The sequence below is a fragment of the Rhineura floridana genome, chromosome 4, assembly GCF_030035675.1.
Source record: "Rhineura floridana isolate rRhiFlo1 chromosome 4, rRhiFlo1.hap2, whole genome shotgun sequence".
NCBI lineage: Eukaryota > Metazoa > Chordata > Lepidosauria > Squamata > Rhineuridae > Rhineura > Rhineura floridana.
In genome coordinates, this window is record NC_084483.1 from 123,934,739 (window position 1) to 123,958,352 (window position 23,614).

Sequence of the window (23,614 nt, forward strand, 5' to 3'; positions counted from 1 at the left end):
TTGTATTGGTCACATAGTGGAGGTTTCAAGTTTTTAAAATGAGATTAACAGCACAATTCTATGCTTGTTTACTCAGAAGTAAATCCAATTTATAGACTGATTCTAGACATACCATTACATACATATAAATAGGCTGTAAATTAAATAGGATTAATTCTGTGAGTGTGTGAGTGTGTGAGTGTGTGTGTGTGAGTGTGTGAGTGTGTGAGTGTGTGAGTGTGTGAGTGTGTGAGTGTGTGAGTGTGTGAGTGTGTGAGTGTGTGAGTGAGTGAGTGAGTGAGTGAGTGTGTGAGTGTGTGAGTGTGTGAGTGAGTGTGTGAGTGTGTGAGTGTGTGAGTGTGTGAGTGTGTGAGTGAGTGAGTGAGTGAGTGAGTGAGTGAGTGAGAGAGAGAGAGAGAGAGAGAGAGACTTTAAGGTGTCAGAAGACTGTTGTTTTTCCATTCAAACTCAGTTTACCCAAAATTATGCAGGGATGTTCAGCCGACAGTTAAAATGCGACTTACATTTTCTACCACTTAGGTTCCTTTCAGGTTATCCTTGCATGACCCAACCATGTTTAATTTCCATTGATTCAAGACGAGAACTAACCACAGGCTTACCTCTCTCTAAAGGAAATGAGTAAGACTTTAAATGTGCTTTGCTTTTTGTGCCCAATACATTTTTATTACAGCTGGCCAACAGGTTAAATCCATAATGTTGAGAGGGGGGGGTTCCATTAAGTTTAACCCCTTATATTTAGCAAAACAAAAAAGATTGTTTTAGCGTTTTTTAAAAAACACTACATTGCGAGGTGAACTGCACTCAGATTATTTATTTTGCTTGTATATACTTCCACCTCCAAGTCCCAAACCAGTCCAGCAGACATCATCACTAGCTATTGGTACCCATTCTATGGTTCTGAAATGAAATGCAGCACTTCCTTATACAGGGCTCTGCTTGATAACAAAGCATTCTCACATAGAACAATTAAACCCAACCATCACCATCTCTGTAGCTGACTTCATGGAACAGTTCTCAACAAATCTAAAGAAACATCTTCCTGTCTTTAAAAGTTATTTAGGGGGACATATTCAACTGCATAAATTTACCTATGGGAATAGATGCTCATGGATACCTTAACATGAAAGTCAGCCTAAAGTTTCAGACCTCTGCACATCATTCAGGATTATGAACATATAGGATGTCAAATACATTTGCACGGTTGCACCCACTTACCAAAGAGAACAAATTACTTTCTTTGCCTGTAAATCTCTGCCCCGTGTTCTTTAAGCTCCTGCTCAAATCAGTGGGGCTAAATCCCACTTCTTCACCTTAATTTGTTTGTTGAACAAATTCTAGAAATACTATTTGTTAAATAGGTACAGTAAAGTACACCCCTGAGCTGGAAACACATTGGAGGTTCCTACTTTTTCCTAGGTGACTTCAGCCAAATCAGAGATCACATTATTATACAGCCAATCAGATTGGATTACATGATGTCACAAAGCTGAGTCACAGTGGGGGCAATTCTGTGCCCTGTATTCTCCACCCCTCACTTAATTCTAAAAGCCCACTTGTTTAGTCAACATTAGCTTGTCACTCACCAAAGCTGAATTCCTAATTATTATTTTTTACATTTCTGCACTGCATTACCAAATAAAAGGCTCCTGCAGCAGCTTACAAAAAAAATTCAGAAGGAAAGATGTATAAAAATTCATGATAACAATCTATAAAACAGATGTCTAGAATGTCTAATTTGAGCTTCTATTTAAAGAAAGCAAGACCACACATACATGGTCAACATCAAGTGATGACTAACATATGTCAACATGTAGTAATGTATATGTATGGGTGAATCAGCCCTCAGAGATGTAAACAGTTGTACAGAACATATCAAAGACCGTAGTTAGGGACTTCTTCCTCAATCTCAATCAAGGTCACCTGGCATCACTGTAACATCAGGTGATTGTAATGTTAATCACATTGTAACATCAGGTCACAGACAGGTGGGTGGCCCTGCCCACCTGACAAATTTGGCCTGCAAAGAGTGGGGGAGACAACAATCTGGCCCACTGACCAGATCCCATTCCCCACCCCCTAAACAGCATTGCCTCCCCAGTCCCTTTTATATATATACAGCATCTAAACATTGCCTCCCCAGTCCCTTTTATATATATATATCAAATTAGGAGCTGATTCTTTCTGGGAGAATGTATATTCATTTGAAATTTCTTCCGTTCTTAAGAGGCCCAGTACATTTTAAAGTGTTTAAGGCCAAGTCCTATTATTATTATCTTATCACCCAACGAAAAAGATGTCTGGAGAGGGGGGGGGGAAATGCCAGTCATTCACAAAAGCAATTATTCAACCACAGTAATATCCAGGTGATTACAGAATTAAACACACTAATTTTGTTATGAAGTGCTCCCTGTGAACTAATTTCCTTCGTCACTGCTCCTCCACATGTGAAAAGAATTTTCATTGCACTTCTGATTCCATGTTGCTAGAGAAAAGGGCCTGCAGACTGATGGTAGAGGGGAAGGAAACAGTTGGGTATTAAGTCCACATAAACATTAAATAAAATTTAATAAGGAGAGGTGAGCTGTACGTTTTAAAATATTTTCTCCTCCCCTCTTTCACCTCAGGTAGGCAGAGGTGGGGAACATTTTCAGTCCAAGGACCCCCATCTCCTTGTGGGGGCTGCATGCCAGTGACGGTTGGGGCAACCGATGTGACTCTGAACTTTGTACAGTAGGCTACATTCCAGCCACACAAAACCCAAGGTTTTTACACGCACACACACCACTACACTTTCATCCAGGCAAGCAAGAAGCACTATGACTGTGCAAATACACATCCCTGGCAGACAAGGCTCTCAAGAAGGGTGCAAAGCAAAGCAGGGCCAGTGAGGAGTGTGGCCTGAGATAAGTAGGTGTAGCCTGGGGAAAATTCTGAGGGATGAACATTTGGCCCCCAAGCCTGAGGTTCCCCATCCCTACCTAAGAGATGTCACCAAGCTGACAAACATTTCAATTCCTATCAGTTTAGTCAAAGAGGCTCAAAGGCATCATTAAAAATATGCAACAAATCAAACTGCAGAAACAATTTGATATATCGATAACTGGACCTTGGTTGTTTGAACGCACAGACACACAAACTATTAAGCTGGAAAACATTTTAATATCTCATGTTAAAAGTATTATTCACACATACTCCAACGTTGTCACTTCTGCCACCACTACAAGTTACCCTGCTACTTCAACCTTGTGCCTATTCTGGGTGCTAGTACCAGCCCAGAACTGACAGAGGGGTTAGGATAACATGCAGTTGTCATAGCTCTGTGCTGCATTACCATAGTGCTATGGCAGCTACTTCACACACAGCTTTGTATTTGCTTTGGTAGTGATGGGGAAATGCATGCAGTTTCAATTTTAGCACTTGATCATAGACTTGCCACTCATCTCAGCCAAGTAGCAAGATTAATTATATGGATAAGCTTAAGAACTTCCTTTCTAATCCTGAGAAGCCAGAGACTGATGTTCTCAGACTTGCAGACAGGTGCTTATTGTTTGCCAACTAGGTTTTTTTATACATAGCTTTCCAGTGTTACCATCTTCACAAACAACATACGTTGCACTATTTTATTAAAATGTATGTTCGCTTTCCCATAAAATATTAGCAGAGACATCCAATAATTTCATTTAAAACCATGTAGTCAACAATCAACAATTGAAATTACAGCAATATTTGAACAGCCACAGTAGCCAAAGCAATAATATTTCTTCTCGGCCACCCTAAATTAGCCCAAAGCCTTTCTAGGAAAGCCATGTTTTGACTGCACACTAAAAGGCCAGCAGTGTTGTAGACATGTAGATTTCTTTGTGTGTGTGTCTGTGGGTGGGTGGGGGGAGGAGCATTCCACAACCTGGGACTGGCCATCAGCAAGACCCCATGACACTCCCCCCTCTGAAGAATGGCAGGTAGGGCAGTAAGCAGAGCCGACAGGTCTTAACTCAAAATTGGAAGACAGCTGCTAACCCGACACTGGAGGCTTGGTATGAAAAAATATGGACCACTTATGGCAGGCATCCCTGGATGCATTCTGGAAAACCGCAAGCGGCCTGTATGCAAGGCTTACATGACCTGGTTGTTTCATTTCAGACATGCATATTGTTCATTTTGAATAAAAAGTTGCTGGAATATGTTGAACCATTTTCCTTTTTTGTGGTGTAGGAACCTATCCCTATTCTTTCCACGTTATTCCTACCTCTAGTACCAAAATTTCTGTTAAAGAAATAATATCCAGGAACATATGTACTTTGTTAACTGAGGTATTACTGTAGTTCTAACATTTCCAAATCTAAGTGAACACAGATTTTTTACATCAATTTACAGTAAAAGGCCATTGGTTGAATACTAGTAAAACTCACCCCCAAAACCCCAAATCTTTCACAAAAGTTCCAACCACAGAGAAAGTCGATTTCAAAGTTGTGATTAAGGATTACGATGGCATTCTCTTTCCCATACTTGTGGTAATCCTGGGGATCCGTGTAGAGGGTGCAAGTAGTGCCTGACCACCATTCCAGCAACATCACCAACTCTGGAACAAACAACAAAGAAATGAATGCACACAGTGTCTACATAACTAGAGGTCTTGTTAGAGCTTTCATTCCAGACTCCTCAAAACATGATTAAATGGCTAAGGCCTTTCTAAAGAAAATCCTATACCACCACCAAATCAAATGTACACAGAGCAGGGCCCTGCTCTAGGAAAGATACAGGAGGAGGAGGAGATGGGACATCCCTTTAAACATTGGTTGAAGAAGTTGGGTCCTGGTTTTTAGTTTTCTATGGGGTTCTTTCATTTTTATCTGCACTCCCACTAAAAACATACATTCTGATGAAAACAGATAAAAGCTTTGCTCCTAGGATTGCTATCAAATTACTGTCAATGAGAACATAGCAATACAGACAAGCTTAGAGACAATAGCAATTAAATGGCATATAAATTTTCAAAATAATTAAACAGGATTTTTTTTTTTTAAAGAAATCTCCAGTATTCCTTAACAAACTTTGTAGACTCCAAAATTTCTCACAAAACACTTATTATTTATGGGTTTGCTTAAAGGCAAGTTGTCATTCACCTTTTTTTTTTTAGCCTAACCCTTTCTGAACATACCTGATACTTTCTTCGAACAAAAGCATGTATATGCCTGTATCCCAGAACAAAGGTGTTTGGGTGTGTGGTACAATTTAAAGGTGGGGAGGAGGGATGCTGAACCATCCCCTGCCTGTTGCATGCACACACACACACACACACACACCCCACACACACTCTTACTTGCAGTTATTCAAGTCAGGCTTACTTTGAAATAGTTAACAGATCAAAAAGAAGAAACTGGGGAAGATGAAGATAGGAAACAGGAACAGCCACTTATTTTCTGTGTCTCAGCAATGCTTTTGAATTTGGCAGACTAAGCAAAAAATCTAAAACATTCCCTTTTTTACATTGCGCTTCACACCAGCTTTGTTTCTTTTAACGTTTTGAAAGGTTTGCACACACTCCATACTGATCAGCCTAGTTTCCTCTTAAAAAGCAGAACATTTACTGCATTCTGAGGAGGAACAAAGAATGTTGCAATCCAAGCCACGAGATTCAATAGGTTTATGGGAAGTACAGCTTGTCAGGTGTATGCAGGTCTCTGCCTGTCACTGTAAGAAAGACTGTGAATTTAGCATAAACTTTAGTAACTCCACACGGTCAGAATCTGTTTAGCAAGTACCGCGTCAACACCTGGCATGGTGGGACAAATACTTGGGCCGTGAGACTATGGAGGGCCCAGTGGTCCTGATGCTGGCCCGTTTTGCTTGTTTTTAATACAACATAGGACCCAGAGATATTCTGGGGAAATTCTGCTGCAGACACTTAGATCTACAGCACTTTTTAGTGCACCTGGCTGCCTATCAAGCGTCCCTAGTAAGCTCACAGGCAGGGGGGCACCAAGGTATCATTTACACACGGCCCCTTCAACTCTGATACTGGCCCCGTGTAGCAACAGCTATAATGAAATAGGCAAGAAACCGGCCCTAGACCCACTGGTTTGGGGTAACTACTGACCAGTTGCTAATACACCCTTCTTAGAGAAGGCAGTGGAGAGAGTTGTGGCAGGGCAACTACAGGCATGATATGGATATCTAGACCCACTCCAATCGGGGTTCCACCCTGGCCATGGGACCAAATCGGCCTTGGATGGTCTGATAGAGGACCTTCATAGAAGCAAGGAGAGTGGGACCTTGCTCCTATTTCTCCATCTGCAGTTTTCAATACCATTGATTGTGGGATGGTTATTGGGACACTGGGTTATAGTGGTTCTGGTCTTACCTACAGAACTGAGTCTAGACAGTAGCATCGGGGGGATGCTTTTTGGTCCCCTGGCAGTTATGCTATGGCAGAGATCCTCAATGTGGCACACTTGGGTGCCAGTGTGCCTAACCAACACCTCCTATGACGCCCACAAAAGGTTTAGTAAATATTCCCTCAAAAATCCATGAGACTGTTCTTCCCACTCAGTTCCTGTTTGTACTGGCTCAGCTTCTCCTATGTCAACCCCCCCTTCCAACTTACCCACATTTCACTGGACACCAGGATTGGATACCCAACCTCCTCGTAAAACGGAGGAGAGGTACAAAGAGCTTTTGTCTGCGAGTCAGCGCAGTGGTGGCTGATGTAGGTGCCTTTCCCCCACTGATGGAGGGGGTGGGGAGAAGCATGCTTGTACCATTTTGTAGTTCTATTTCTTTTTCTGGTCTTTTAGAAGTGACATCCATTATATCCCCCACAGCAGCCATTTTATGAAAGGCACCCACAGCACTTTCTCAAAATTCCAAAAGGTCCACTGGCCCCAAAAGGATGGCAATCCCTGTGCTGTGGGATGCCACAGGGTACTATTCAATCATCTGCAATACTATTAATATCTATATGAAACTGTTGGGAGCAGCCATTAGATTTGGGGCAAGATGAAATCAGTAAGCCAATGCCACTCACCTCTATTTCTTCATAACATCTGAATTAGCAGCAGCTATGCCAGCCCTGGACTGGTGCCTAGATGTAGCGGTGGGCTGGATGAGGGCAAATAAAAAGAGGTTGAACCCCAGGAAGACAGAGGGTCTGTGGGTGGAGTGGTTCCTGTGTCTAAGAAACACACCAGGTGCCTGACCTGGATGGGGTGTACCAAAGTCTGTGGGTGTTCCTGGATCTAGCTTTATGACTAGAGAGGCCCAGGTGACCACTGTGGCTAGGAGTACCTTCCACCAGGCTTCAGCTGGTGCAAACGTTGTGGCCATTCCTGGACCAGGATAGTTGATCACAGTAGTCCAGGCATGATAACTTCCAGATTGGATTACTGCAATGCACTGTATGTGGGGCTTTCACTGCAGTTGGTCTGAAAGCTCTAGTTAGTACAGAATACTACGGAGGGAGATCCCACCAGCATACTGTACCTCTGCTCAAAAGATCTGCACTGGCTGCTGATTTGCTACTGAGCCAAGTTCACTTTTAGGATACAAAACCCTTTAAAAGCTTGGGACCAGGGTACTTGAAGGATCATCTTGCCTACTATGTGCCTACTCAACCACTTTGATATGTGGTACTTACATTTTTGCAAGTACCACATCATGTGCATTCAACATCTGTGAGGAGTTGAGCTTTGGAACCTCCGACCTATTATACCTATTTTAAAATTTTGCTTTTTTTTGCATATAGATAATTGTTTTATGCACATCACTTAGGGATTCTATGATTAAGCAGTTATACATTTTTCAAATAAATAAATAAATAGTTATTTCTATTGAACGGCTCTCACCTGGCATCCTAATTCAGCTTCTTCTGAACTGAACTAATTGAGTAATTAATCCAGACACACTTTAAAAAGGTACATTTGAAATGGGGAGACAGAGATCCAGTATTGCTCATCTTGCTCTTTGAGTTGGAAACATTTCAAAAATTTTATTCCTGTTTGTGAACATTTCTATACCTTACTAAGATTATTATAGAAGTGATTCACTGAAGCACAAAGCTAGCGCTGACATTTTAGTAGAAGAGAGAAGGCAATGAGCAAAGGGATTCCACAAGGTCCAAAGAACAGTCTGAGGTTAAAACTGTGCAAACGCTAAATCTTTTAAAAAACATCATTCTTATGTCATAATAATTGTATTAATGTTGTTAACGGATCTCATGGTCCAGTCATAAAAACTATAAACCAGGCGTTCTTGACAATGAGTTTCTGCGACTTACTGGCCAGTGATACAAAATGCATTGTTTCAAGATTAGTGCCAAGTATGACATAACATTTTAAAAGGGAGATCAGACTGAACTATTAATGTAATTTTAAAATCATCCTGTGAGGGGTTTGCCAAAAGAATCTAGAATCCAGGTTACAATGGGAAAAGCTACACAGATAAGCTACTGTCATTTTTCTATATATACTGTATGATATAGCCTTTGTTTCAAAATCTGGTGAATGGCATTCTTCATGTCAATAAGCTACTGCAGCTCTAGAGTACTTCTGCTTTCTAGGAGATCCTTTTAATGAAAGGTGAGGGAGAGGCCAAGTTAAATATGGCCATCGGCAAAGGTGAACAACCTCTTAAAAGTAGCAATCAAGAAGGGCAGAAAGTTACATAGTCAACCACAAACATTAAAAGATCTCTGGAGCAGCATTATCAACACCTCATTGAGCTGTCAATGGCAAGTTCTTTCAGTTGTTGCATATTCTAAAAATGTGATCATAATTCGGTAATTTTCTTCTCTTGAGAGAACATTTTATTTTGTGATTGGCCAAAGTAATTCTTTTGGGGCTGGTTTGCACAAGATATTGACTTGGATACTAAGACAAGTGAGAGGAAAGAAGTTCACAAAAGAAAAGTTTCTGACCTTGTCATCCATCTTGCAGCTGCATGCACCCCAAACAAAGTCTCTCTAGTGTCAATGAGACATGGGGAGCTGTGGGGAGAGGGGAGAACCACCCAAAATTGGCCAGCCAGTTCTTGAGTGTCTTTGGGGCATGGAAGGAAAGAAACCTTTCCCCACTCCTCAAAAATTACCAAAATGCTCTTTCCTAGTTTCCCACCTCTGAAGGGTGTGTGTATGAATCAATGAAAGGTGTTTTGCAGCAGCCCTAAATCCAGTTCATTTCTCTTAACAGGTGTAAAATTTTAAACTCGCTGTGTTTCTTTAATATAAGCTTGCTGGAATCTGCGGTTAAACAGTGGGTAAATATCTGGAGAGGAAAAGTCAGCTAGACCAGTGGTTGGAGTCAGTAGACCACAAAGTAGAACAGCCTTTGGAACCTCAGAATGGCCTGAAGGAGAAATTCTCCCAGCTGGACTATTTCTAAGCTGTTGTTTCAGAAGTGGGAGATCATTCTAAGGACCTGCACCAGCTCATGAGAAAGCCAGGGTGTGAGAAAACAGTGGATGATACTTTCAGAGAAGGTGCTCAAGAAGAGCTGAAAACCAAATTCAGTGATATTAAAACTGTAGTCAAGGCAAATATTATCTATGCTCTCCTATATAGATGTATTGATCAATGTTTTATCACTCTAATTTTAACTAGTAAACATGGTTACGTGACTCATCTGTCAGATCCAATGAACATCAAGTTTCTAAGATGAAACAAAATGAATGGTGTGCGGAGGAGGAATTTCATTTACATATTTATTACATTTATATCCTGCCCTTCCTCCTAGTAGGAGCCCAGGGCAGCAAACAAAAACACTAAAAACATTCTAAAACATCATAAAAACAAACTTTAAAATATGTATTTTTAAAAACACTTCAAAAACATCTCAAAAAACAGTTCCAGCACAGACACAGATTGGGACAAGGTCTGTTATCCCACACCTGTTAAAAAACTTGTTGAAAGAGAAAGGTCTTCAGTAGGTGCTGAAAAGATAACAGAGATGGCACCTGTCTAATATTTAAGGGGCAGGAATTCCAAAGGGTAGGTGCTACTACATTAAAGGTCCACTTCCTATGTTGTGTGGAATGGGCCTCCTGATAAGATGGTATCTGCAGGAGGCTCTCACTTGCAGAGCACAGTGATCGACTGGGTATATAAGGAATAAGACAGTCTTTCAGATATCCTGGTCCCAAGCTGTATATGGCTTTGTACACCAAAACCAGAACCTTGAACTTAGCCTGGTAGCTAATGGACAGTCAGTGCAATTCTTTCAGCAGTGGGGTAACATGTTGGCGATACCCTGCTCCAGTGAGCAGTTGTGCTGCCGCATTTTGCACCAGCTGCAGTTTCCGGACTAACCCCAAGGGCAGCTCCACATACAACGCATTACAGTAATCCAGTCTGGAGGTTACCAGTGCATGGACAACAGTGGTTAGGCTATCCTGGTCCAGAAATAGCCACAGCTGTCTTACCAGACAAAGTTGGAAAAAGGCACTCCTGGCAACTAAAGTCACTTGGGCCTCTAGCGACAAAGATGGATCCAGGAGCACCCTAGACTATGAAACAGCTCTTTCAGAGGGAGTATGACCCCATCCAGAGCAGGCAATTGACCAATTATCCAAACTCAGGAACCACCAACCCACAGCACCTCCGTCTTGCTATGATTCAGACGCAATTTATTGGCCCTCATCCCGGCACTGGTCCAGGGCTTGCATGGCCTCTCCCAATTCTGTCGTTACAGAGAAATAGAGCTGGGAATCATCAGCGTTCTGCTGAGAACTTGCCCCATATCTCCTGATGACCATTCCCAAGGGCTTCATATAGATGTTAAACATCTTTTGGGACAATATGGTACCCACAGCGCAAATGCCAGGGGACCAAAAGGCAATCACCCAGTGTTATACTCTGAAAATGACCCTCGATGTAGGATTGAAACCACTGTAAAACAGTGCCTCCGATACCCATCTCACTAAGTCAGCTCAGGATACTATGGTCAACAGTATCAAATGCCACTGAGAGATCAAGTAAGAATAGCAGGGTCACACTCCCCCATCCTTCTCTCGATAAAGGTCATCAATCAGGGCGATCAAGGCAGATTCAGTCCCATAACTGAACCCAGAACTCATAACTGGCCTGAACCCAGACTGAAATGGGTCAAGATAATCTGTTTCATCCAAGAGTACTTGCAATTGCTGTGCCACAACCCTCTCAATCACCTTCCCTAAAAAGGGAGTATTTGTGACCGGGTGCTAGTTGTCACAAACCAATGGGTCTAGGGTGGACTTTTTCACGATTAGTCAGATCACCGTCTCTTTCCGGGTGGCTGGAACCACTTCCTCTCACAAACACATGTTGATCACACCCTGGATCCACTTGGTCAAACCCCCTTAGCAAACTTTAATAAGCCAAGAAGGGCAAGGGTTGAGAGGACACGTTGCTGGCAGCAGCATCGCAAGTATCTTGTCCACGTCATCAGGCCACATCAACTGAAACCAGTCCCAAGAAGTTGCAGCAGATGTTGCACTGAACACCTCACTGGGGACTACAGTAGATGTGGATGGGGCATCAAGATTGCTACAGAGGCGAACAACTTTACCCTCAAAGTGCCTTGCAAACAATTCACAGTGGGCCTTTGAAGGGTCTAAAACTCCGTTTCCTGGAGCTGATATCAACAGACCCCTGACAATATGAAAAAGCTCCACCTGACAACTACTTTAGGATGTGATGGAGGCAGAGAAGTGGGCCTTCTTCACCACCACACAGTAGGCATGGTTAGGATGTTTTATTCATGTCCAATCAGACTCACAGCATGTCTTTCGCCACTGGCACTTTAGCCGTCGTCCAGCCTGTTTCATTGCTCTTAGTTCACTGGTGTACCAAGGTGCAAACTGGGCTCCACAATGCCAGAGAGGACACTCAGGGACAACTGTGTTAACAGCCCGATGCGCCTCACTGTTCCATAGCGTGACAAGGGCTTCAACAGGGTCACCTACTCCATCTACTGGGAACTCCCCCAGGGCATTCAGGAATCCAGTGGAATCCATTATTCTCTGAGGCGGACCATCTTAATCTGTCTCCCACCCCTGTACGGGAGGATTGGAGCCATAAGTCTAAACTTCTCCAGGAAGCGGTCTGACCATGACAAAATGTTATATAAAGGTTGTTTATATAAATGACCTCCGATCTTTACTAATAAATGACTAATGGGCTTTTCAAAGTATGTGGTAATGCGGATCCCCCTTTGTATTCCATCTACCCACAGCACTTACAGCCTGCAGTTACCCCCCCTTCCCCTTCCCCAGAAGCAATGACCCAAATAATGGAATCATTAATCTACCACAATATTTTCCATTTTGGTACTCTTTTAAACCTAAAGCATATTCAGGCATCATTCATTTACAATGGTGACAGAAAGAGCTATACATACAAGCTCAGATACAAAGAAGCTATAGGAAAACTCCTATAACATAAGCACTTAACTAGGCCAGATGTGGCAGTAGCAGTGGGATACCTTTGCAGAAAAAGCAGCTTACCAACCAAGAAAGACTGGGACACAGTCAAGAGAGTGTTAAGTACCTGAAAGGCACTGCAGACTTGAACCTAAAGTTATCGGCTACCAAAAATCCCAAGCTACTGGAATAAGGAAATGCTGATTGAGCTGGAGACATCAAAGGTCACAAGTAAGCCAGCGGAAACCTGTTCTACTACAATCAATTATTTTCTAGGAAAACCAGAAGCAAGAAACAGTAGCGTGGTCTTTCACAGAGTTAGTGTATGTGTCAGCCACTGAAGCACACAAGCGGATGATATGACTAAGCAGGCTAGACATATCTGAACTAGAGCCTATCGAGATGCTTGAAGACAATCAAACCTGCATATGACTCTTGGAGACAGAAGGGGTGAATTCATGCATGAAACATATGATGTAAAGTTCCACTTTCTAAGAGGGACAAAGGAATTCCAGGGTTGAAGTATTGCCTAACTGAAGAAATGAGTGCTGATGCATTGCTGAAAGCACCAGAATTGCAAGACAAGATGAATCGCATGAACTGAAACAAGCTTTGTTGAGAAGGAGTGTTGGAAGTGATGAGATGCAATTATACTTGTTGGGGTTCGCATGGGGTTAAAGCGGATAGAAAGGGGAACCTTCAAGCTTCCTAAACTGTCTCATTATCCTTTGATTTCCGTGCTGGCCTTCCTTCAGGTGTGTACTCTTAGGGTTGCTGACCTCATTTCCTGACTCCTCTGTTTTTTTTTCCACCTTGGGAGAGGAGACATATTTCCTTTGTCTCTCTCTCTCTCTCTGCTGAGATCAAAGGAGCAAGAATGGCTCCTTACATCTCCAACGTAGTTAGCTGGAACTAGGGCCTCTTTTATATCCAAGTATGTACTTCCTATAACAAATTAAGCTCTCTTATTTTCCATGAGAAAAGTCAATGTGTGATTGAAACCAAAGGAAGTCTGCTCATACAAGATTCAGTATACAGCCACAGGAGGGGCAGCTTGGGCACCAGTGAACTCAAAGGACTGCATGCAGCCCATGGGTTGCCCACATACGTCATAAAGGTTAATGATGTGAAATTACTGTTACTCTACTAGCAAGATGTCCACCGTTGTTGCCCATCTCCTACTTCTGTAAGGAAACTTTGGGACTTCACTATGATCATTACCTAAGCTGAAAGAAGCCAGAGAAGGCTTTAAAAAAAAGCCAATTGCAACACCAGGGGTGGGGGTAGCTAGGGAAGGAAGAAAGAGAGAAGGAGAGAGACTGAGCATCAAGTGGCTCTGGGCCCCACCAATTGCTGGCCTAGTATGTAAAAAGGACACTGCTGAACCACACCCATGGTGTAGTGGTAAATTTTGAAGCACAGGGGCTCATCATGATGACCAACTCTATAGTCTCCAAGGAGAGCCCACTGGCACATCCCTAAGAAAAGTCCAAAAAAGCAGACAGCTGTGTTGATACAAACATACATCCCAAAGAGCAGCTCATAACATGTAACATTATTAGAATTAGCCAACAGTTACTGGGTGACCATGGGACAGTGAGCCTTGTCTACCTAAAAAAGTGATCATGTGTGAGGCCAAATCCAGCCTTCAATCCACCACCACCATCCTGCCGCCCAAACTTACAAAACTAGCGAAGACCACTCCAGCAGATGACACTCCTGCTATGGGAAAAGCACCAGAGCTGCACTTCCCCACTGCTCCACTACATCACTGATGCACCAATGGTTCATTTCGTCCATATTGTTTTTCCAATAGAGATGCCTGCTTGAGGTCAACTCCTATGTCTTTTGGGTGGCACGCATAGGCTTCCCCACATTTTTAAACCTTGGTTGGATCAGATTTTATTTTGTTGCTCTGATATTTTTATTGTTTGTTGATATTTGATTTTCCTGTCCATTACCATGGCCACGCACTTCTCTAGTATAGCCACCCCCCCACCTGGTTTAAGTGTAAGAGAACAGTGCAATTTGCATATTGACGACAACATACTCCAAATCCCTAAATGACCTAGCTGAACTGTTTTATATAGATGTTGAACAGCATGGGGGTAAGATGGAACCCCAAAACGCAAATGGCAGGGGGTTGAGTAGAAACTCCCTAGCATTGCCTTTTGGAGACAGCCATCCAGGTATAAATTGACGCAGTACTGCTCACCCCCCAATTCAGAAAACTGCTCCAGAGGATTATAATGATCAATGGCAACAGAAGCTGCTAAAAGATCAAGGAGAATCAAAACAGTCACTCCCCACCAATCTCTCTTCTCTCAAAGGTCATCAAATGAATTTTTTTCCAGTGCCAAACCAGGCCCCAAAAGCAACTGAAATGGATCTAGAAAACCAGTCTTATCCACAAGTGCTTGGATCTGGTTGGCCACCACTAACTCAGCCACTTGCGCAGGAAGGGGACATTTGCCATCAGCCTGTTACGTATCAAATTATTAAAGTTCTCTATTTTTAAAATGAATTGTGATATGAAGTATTGTGATATGAAAATATACACTGTCAAGAGTCAGTACAAGGTGCCTTCTTCAGAACTAAAACATGCAAATGTCAAATAATATTTGACCTTAGTATCTAAAGGAATCCTGAATGCAAAAAAAAAATCTTTCTCCAACTAACGTATGCCACATAGAACATCAACCCAGCTTGAATCTCAAAATAGTTCTCTCAAGTGCACTTGAAAAGTGACATTTAAGTCAGATGTTACTCTGCAGAATAGTAAAATGACTGCATCATTATTATTCTGCAAGCAGCAGTCTTTGTACACAAGTTTCTTCTGAGGGGAGAGGAACAAAAGAAGGTAGATGTAATCAACTGGGAGCCCACATATACTATTATGCCAAAGCTGAGGAATTTTTATTTTTTTAAAAAAATACAGGTTTAGTACTAAATATGATTAAGCTCTCAGAAACAATGATTTCCACTGCCTCAGTTTGCTTACCTCCCAGCTTTGCTCCTCATTTTGCTGAACGGGGTACATATTAAACTTGCATGTTTTCATTTTATTAGCATATGAGGAGCGTCCAAAGGTTCTCTATGAGAGGTGGAAGCTATCAAGAGTTGAGACTAGGTATCAAGAAATATATGACACACAGGCTATAGCAGAAGAGAAACAAGCTAGCATCATTCACTGGCACCAGGTTCTAAGGTGAACATTTTGAATACAGTGAAAAGGAAATTACAAAAAACTTGGGGGGGAGGAGATAAGTACACTGTCACAGTCAAAATATTCATTTTGTATACCATTAGCAAACAAATTACTTAACTGTCTGCACCCAAAGACCAGAACTTCAATAACAAAAAACAGACATGATACCTTATGAGATATTAATGCCCATTTTGTAATTTTTTACAAGTAGGACTTGCCAAAACATGTCGCAGCATGGAGTGTTCCTGTTGAAGTTTCCAGTCAGTCAACCATACCTTCCACTCTGCCTCCAGTTTTCCATTTCCTATCCTGTAACAGTCAGTTAGTGTTCTGTGACCACTGAGCATGCCCAGTCCTCACTGGGCTGGGTTTTTCAGGATGTATGCGTGTCTCCTTAGGGGTTTTTTCCCCTAAAGATTTTTTGTGCTTCTGAAAAAATCTTGGGAGTTCTCCCAAGCCTGCTAATACCTCCCTTTTGTGCTTGTGTGATGCTATTTTAGCTACATAAAAACTTACAAACTGAACATCGGGAATAGAGGAAATGCTGCTACTGCTTTCACTGACGTACCTAAACAGCCAAATAAGCCTCACATAATTCAGAAGAGTGCAGACAGTAGGACACATGCTTGCTCTAGCTGCAAATATTGTGGACATTCCACTAGCCTTTTCTTACTACCTTAAGGGAGACTGACTGAGTTTTACTACTCTCTGGCTCTGCCACCCCAAATAAAATAAGTAACAACTCCAGATGGCGTGTACTACTGTCATGTCTAACCCATTTCTTCAGCATGAATGGCTCTACACCTACATAAAGAAATTTACACTGAATAATTTCCTAATCTGGTGGTTCGATTTATTTCACGTAGCATGACAGGCACTAGTGTGGGGTTTAGAGCACAAAACGGAGATCCCACTTGCTTGTTCCTTCCAATACTATAAAGGCTTTTTTTCTGGGAAAGACTTCTGTGTTTTATTACCCTGTTCTGATACTAAGAGAGACATTTTAGGTCAGACAAATCTTATGTTGGGCACACCCTTTCCATTCCCCAGGAAAAAAAAAACTTTCTTCAAATGCTTCATCTGGCTGGTTCAGAGGTAAGCATAGACTGAGATCACCACTATAATGAAATGGAAAACCTTTTCATAACAACTTCCCAGCAATTGATTTGAAAATAGTGTTTGCTAGAGGAATTAATCAGATGGTTTCAAAACGGGAGAGGGGGTTATAATCAGGATAAAATGCCGTTTAGGAAATCTCTTTATTGATGAGTGACAGAGATATAAATGACATTTCAAGGTCAAATAGAAAGGGTATAAAGAGAGAGTGAGATAGACATGTTACCAAATTTCCTTGAAAAATAATAGAATACCTATCTGAAGTTATGCCAAACTTCCCATTTCAGAACCTCCCATTTCTCTCGCTTCCTTTTCAGAACCTGTCACCAAACAGCTACCGTTAAACAGGCCTGCAACATAGTAACAGCACAAGGCCTTGAACTTTTGATAGTTATGCTCAGACATCAACAGAGGACACAAATAGTTTTCAAAGAACAAAACAGACAGTCACATACACAGAATTTCTTCTCAAACATCAAATAGTACATTTGCTTGATTTTGAAGATGTTTAACTTCTAAGTTCAAGAAAATTCAAAAATATTGACACTACTAGGCCCTCTCCCCCCAAAATCAGTTTTAAATTAACTGTGGAAGAAAAAGTCCAATTCTTAAGCAGCAACAAGGGGAAACAACAGATCATAAGAAGAGACTGCTGGATCAGGCCAGTGCCCCATCTAGTCCAGCATCCTGTTCTCACAGTGGCCAATCAGATAATGCCCATGGAAAGCCCGCAAGCAGGATCTGAGTGCAAGAGCACTTTCCCCAGTTGCTGCTTCTGTCAACTGGTTTTCAGAAGCATCTTTGCTCCACAGCTACTAGTCCACACAAAAAGGTGCAGAATGTTCTGGGGAGTGGTAATATTCCCAGCTGTAAATGTGACCAGTAGATTGCAATCATGTGCATAGACTTTCCTTGCACAGACTAGGCATGCATTCATATACAGGTGGGGATCAATTCACACATACTTTCTATCCCTTCCCCCTCACATGCATCAATGCTGTTGTTTGCTCATACAACAGGTATACACATTCTCAGGGCTTTCTTTGTGATAGTACTCACCAGTACGGGGTACTGCCCCCCCCTCCCTCTCGCCCATGGCAGTCATTATGTGCTAGCATCCACAGCACTATCAATATATGCATTCCAGCACCTCATTTTGTAAAAAAACAAAAAAGCACCACACATTCTCCCTTTAATCCTGGTTCACTTCCCCATCTCCATCAGCACCAGCTCAAGGCAGATGCAATGATGAAATACACCTGTGGTTCCCAATCTAGGGACCGTGATCCCCAAGCGGGGCACAAAGTAATCCAAGGGGGCCATGAACAGTAAAGAAATGAATTGTTTATTAATTTTTTTTTAAAAAGTCTTCACTCCGTGAACGCTGTCTGCTCCCCATTGCTGCTGCAGACACCTCCTCTTGCTCCAAACAAGAGGGAGGACTTTTGCTGAAGCCGCAGAGCATCTTTCAGGCATGCCGAGGGCAGGCACCTGCCTATAAACACATGGCAGACGCCAAAGTAGACTGAGGATTGAGCTACCAGGAAAAAAAGGGGATTACAATCACCAGCTCCCGTCTCTTCACACTACTGCTGCTGCTGATGCCCTTGCTCAGAACGAAGGAGAGGCTTTTCGTGAAGCAAACAGAAGCAAGGCTACAAGGAAAAGCCACTTTCCCCCTTCCTTCCTGGCAGCCCTCTTGGCTCCTGCTTCGCTGCCACCTCCTTTTAAAAATTATTCTTATTTGTGAGACCACCCAGATCTCACCTTCGGCCCAGATGAAGCCAAGGAGCAGTGAGAAAGCTCAGCACCTGCTCACCCCCCCCCGAGGCTAAGTGTGTGTGCCAGCATCCCCCTTTCTTCCACCTACACTATACTCCCCCCATCCCTCTCTCCAAGATGCTACGGCAGTTGAGGGCTTTCCGCCTCCCATGTGTCTGAATGCATGCACTCTTGCAGATGCTTGCAGGAGAGACAGGTGGGTGTGTGCGCACGCGCTGACCTGTCTTCTGCTCCACTCTCACTCCCCAAGTGCATGCTAATCAAGTAATCAGTTCTGATGATCATTCGAAGGCCTAAAAGCACTACCACCCAACTTAATCCACCCACCCTGTTGTCTGCAGTGCACAGTCTGGCATCCCCATCACCACATTGCTGCTTCTTGTTTTGTTTCGTTTTTTTTTTAAAAAAAGCTTAGCAGCTCAACACTGTCACCCACTGGTGTTGGGAGACAGGACTGTACATCTTCAAACTCGGTGGGTGGGTGGGTGGGTGGGTGGGGAGGGAGATAACAATTTGTTTGGACCCTTGCATTAAAAGAAGAAAGCAACACCTCCCTGCAGATAGAAGATTAGCACATCAGGCAGTTTCTAATGCAATTCATGATTCTGGGTTTCTGTCTTCAGGGAACTTTTAATGGAAAGGGACATTTGGAGATGTGATTTTGCCACACGCCATCTGAAGGAGTTCACTCCATTTCTACCACTTCAGAACTGAACATAAGGACAAAATCACAGTAGAAAACATAAGAAAGACTAGAGAAGAAGGCTCAGTGAATGTAGGACGAATCAGGAAAAGGCAAAACTGAAAATCCAAAGTGCTAGGAAGTCATAAAGAGGGAAGATAGTCAGGTACAGAGGTGAAAGCACCGACCCCCTTCCTCAATCTATCCACCCTTTTGTCTTCACAATATAGCATCTCCACCACTATCACATTGCTGCTGCTTGATTATTATTATTTTTAAAAAGTTCAGCAGGTTGGCTGAGGCTGGGGTCCACATACTGCAGCTGAAATTTATTTAATTAATTATTACTGCATTTATATCCCACCTTTCCTCCAAGGTGTACCAAGTGGTGCACATTGTTCCCCCCCTTCCATTTTAACCTGCGAGATAAAACCTGTGAGATATGTCAGGCTGAGACTGTGTCTGGCCCACCCAGTGGGCTTCATGGCTGGGTGGAGATTTGAACCTGGATCTTAGTCCAACACTCTAACCCACTGGTGTTGGGAGACAGTACTGTATAACTTCAGACTGTTGGGAAGGAGGGGATCCCAATTTGATTGGACCTTTGCATTAAGAAAAGAAAGCAACATCTCCCTGTCTGCAGGGAGCTTTTTATGGAAAGGGATATTTGGAGATGTGATTTTGCCACGCACCATTTTTTCAGTTAACAGAGACTAAAATTACAATTAGTTGGGGGGGATTATGCATTTTTTTGAGCTTACAAAGGGGGTCCCATAATCATAAAGGTTGGACACCACTGAAATACACTGTGTTATTCATCGTAGCAGTTTCCCCCAATCTGGTACAGTTAGGGTAGCCCTTATCCAGCCACGTAATCAGAATAACCATCAAGAACAAAGAAAGATGTGGGAGCTTTGCTGTGAGAATAAATAGTTCATTCTCTCCTTTATATTTATTTTTTATTATCAAAAGACTTCACTCAGGTGCAAAAGGTTGTTAAACATAATCTGTCCACTCTCAGGCTATTTACTGATCTAGCCCAAGAAAAGCTGGAGGAGGATGACCCAATAACGGAATGGAGGTATTAGGAACATCACAAGGGACAACCCCCAAATCCTGGCATCTTGTAACTGACACAGTCCTATTTAGGGTAGGCAATTATTAGGACTTTCTAACACCTTATACACTAGCTGAACCCCGCATTTTAAAGATAGACTATTGAAAAGGGGGTGGGAGGAAGGCAAGGAAAGGATCTTGAAAGAAGAGATAATGATGCTGAAAACATTTCTTTTTTCCAAATATACATGCACAAGAGTCATGGATTTGCTACAACAACACACACAAAAACCCAAACAGGCCAATTTGACATGGACAAGATACTACAAAACTGTATGGAAAATCCACTGTAGAAGAATTATTGATTATGGGGTGGTGAGCGAACTAGGATTATAAACTAAAGCCACCCAAATAAAGCAAATCCAATATTCAAATTCCAAGCAATGTAAAAGATAAAAGCTAAACTAGATATGACATGGGAAATCTGATGACAGATCTCCCGAAACCTTTTACTTTGCTTAAATGCAACTAAGCAGCTGTCTATGAGGGGCAATTAGAACTGGAGCAGTAAACTAGGGTTGTTAACTCCTTTTCCTTGTACCATATCTCCAAATGAAATATTTTAAGAGGCCTGCTGGATCAGACCAAAGGTATGTCTAGGCCAGCTTCCTGTTCCACAGTGACCAACCAAATGCCAATGAGAAGCCCACAAGGAAGACATGAAAGCAACAGCACTCTCACAACTTGCGATTCCCAGCAACTGGTATTTAGAGCCAATGCTAGCCACTGATCACATTTTCAGTGAACTTGTCTAACCACATTTTAAGTAAATAAACTGGTAGCCACCACTACATCTTATGGAAGTACACTGCATAATTTTGTGCTATGTGAAGTATTTCTTTTTGTCTGAACTGTATCTCCCATAATTCAGTTCCACTAGATGACCTGGGCTCTAGAATTATGACAGAGGGAGAAAACTCATCTGTGTCCACTTTCTCCACACCATGCATAATTTTATAAACCTCTTTAAAATGCAGTGATGATAATCTCAGCCTGTAATCAACTATAACAAACAGGGGAGTAAATATGGATTTTTAAAAATCCATTTATAATATTAAGGAAGAGAAAGTATTTTCAAACAACATTACAATTATTTTTCTTATGTGGAAGGCCATGACATCTCACCTTAGATTTGTCAGCAGTCCCTCACTAAGCAAATTGACATTTTTCATTTTTTTACATGAAGGAGACAAGTGTTGAGGCACCAGTAATAAATTTCCTCTGACCCTGACAGCAGAGGAAGCTTTCCCCTTATTAATACTATTAGAAGTTCAGCGACTGACCTACAAACACTCAGAATTATAGCAGGAAGCAAATTAAAGTATTTTTGTTCAAATACAGCTAAATTTGAAATTCCATCTCTCCTTACAGAAATATTTTTTTAAATGAGCATGATTTTAAGGTTACAAAAGTCCTTGAGACTTAAATCCATTTATTGCATTTATATTATTAAGATTTACTCTCAAAAAGTATGAGGCAGGTCTTCCAAAAAGTTATGGAACAGTTTTTATGGGGAAGATAAGAACATATCCTAAACGTTCATCTCACCTCTTATATCCTCTCTGCAGGAGAGGACCTCCTGTAGACACCATCTCATCAGGAGGTTCATTCTGTAAGGTGTAGAAATGGGGCCTTCACCTTGGGGGCACCGATCCTTTGGAACACCCTCCCATTATATATCAGACGGACACCATCTATATTTTTTGTTGGTGTCTATTGAAGACCTTCGTTTTTCAACAACCATTTTAAATTGAGATTTTTATCCAAGTCTGTATCTATATTGGATTTGAAAATATTTTACATATAAAACAATTTTATTTTTTTTAGTTTGTGTTTTTATTGTTAAATCATTTTATAGAAAGCAGTTCATAAACAGAATGAAACAAACCAACATAAGAACTACCCTGCTGGATTAGATGAAAGACCTATCTAGTCCACCATTCTTTTCCCACAGTGGCCAATCAGAAGCCTCTGGGAAGCCACCAAGAGAATATGAGTGCAACATCACTCCCCCTACATGTGCTCCCCAGCAACTGGAACTCAGATGTGAGCTCATTCCTCATTTCTTTTAGTATTCATCCTTGTTGGCCAAGCACCTATCAGTCCATCTTATCCAGCCAATGCAAAATCTGGAGGAAATTCTACTTCTCTCATCGACTAAACAAATATTATCATGACAATCATAGTAAAACTACATATTACATAGAAGGTGGGAATGCCACCAAACATGTTATGTTTGTGTCCATTCTCCCTTACATGCAAGATCATTTGTCCAATTTTGTAACATAATTTCATTAGGCATTTCCCTGGCCTTTGCTCCAAATAATTGTCCAATGTGGGAAAACATACAAGATTACTTCATTGCAGAGGGTAAGTGGCCCTACACATTTCAGAAGAGAACACAAACACACAGGAGTGCTTGTTTTCAACAGGATGGATGTCACCCATAATAGTATTGCCACCCTGGGCTCCTGCTGGGAGGAAGGGCGGGATATAAATCAAATAATAAATAAATAAATAAATAAAATAGTATAGATCCACTGTCAGAATGTTTCCCTGACTGTTTGCTTATGTGTTATTGCTCTCCAATGTTCACACTGACTTCTTCTATTAGACTCAAAGATGTCCGCTGCATACAATCTTTTTTTTTAAAAAAGCACTGAAATAAATGCCAAAAGACATCAGTACTGCTATGGAACAACACGAAGATTAGAAGACACAGACCTTAAGAAAGAATTAAACAGCACCAACAATACACTGGAGCTCCATTGTTGGAAGAGCACTCAAACAGCTGACGCTCTTTTCTTATTTCTTCCATTCCTAAATCAAAACAGAAGACTTAAATTGTAAGAAAATGCACTAAGATTTCAAGATGACTTCCTATATTATTACTATAATGATTATAATTATTAGATTTATTACCCTGCTCTTCACCAGAAGGCCACTGTGTGGGTCATAAAATATACAATATTAAAAATGGTTTAAAACACATTTTATTTAAAAAGAGGAGTGCATGTAGTTGGTGGGTGGGGAAGGACAATGAGCCACTGAAATATAAGGCTAATAGTTTGAGAATACCCAGCATGGAAAGTACATAGTAACTGAAAATCTATGTTGCTTGCCTCCACTTCTGGTTGTTTGTGCCAAGTGGCTTATTTGTTCTCCAGGGCGCAGACGCTGCATCACTGCAAAGCAAACTTTATCACATTCTAGTGGGGGGGGGGGGAATCTGATGGGTGAGCTTGGGTAGGCTCACAGGAATTATCTCAACATTCATTTTCAAACAGTACCATATATATTCCATGCAATCATCTGGTAGTATT

At 41.8% G+C, this 23,614-nt stretch overlaps 1 protein-coding gene across 11 annotated transcripts in view; it reads right to left on the reverse strand.

Annotated features, from left to right (window-relative positions):
- AGPAT4 (1-acylglycerol-3-phosphate O-acyltransferase 4) overlaps window positions 1-23,614 on the reverse strand; it is a 73,959-nt gene that overhangs the window by 33,998 nt on the left and 16,347 nt on the right. For 7 of the 11 annotated variants that reach the window (XM_061624323.1, XM_061624316.1, XM_061624315.1 and 4 more), the window contains one exon: window positions 4,410-4,579. In XM_061624323.1, the coding sequence (XP_061480307.1) occupies window positions 4,410-4,571 (162 nt within the window). In that variant the 5' untranslated portion in view covers window positions 4,572-4,579. Of the gene's footprint in view, window positions 1-4,409; window positions 4,580-7,024; window positions 7,074-15,763; window positions 15,783-21,839; window positions 22,033-23,015; window positions 23,036-23,614 lie in introns of those variants that run through there. The other 4 variants (XM_061624325.1, XM_061624322.1, XM_061624326.1 and 1 more) reach the window with 4 other exon arrangements.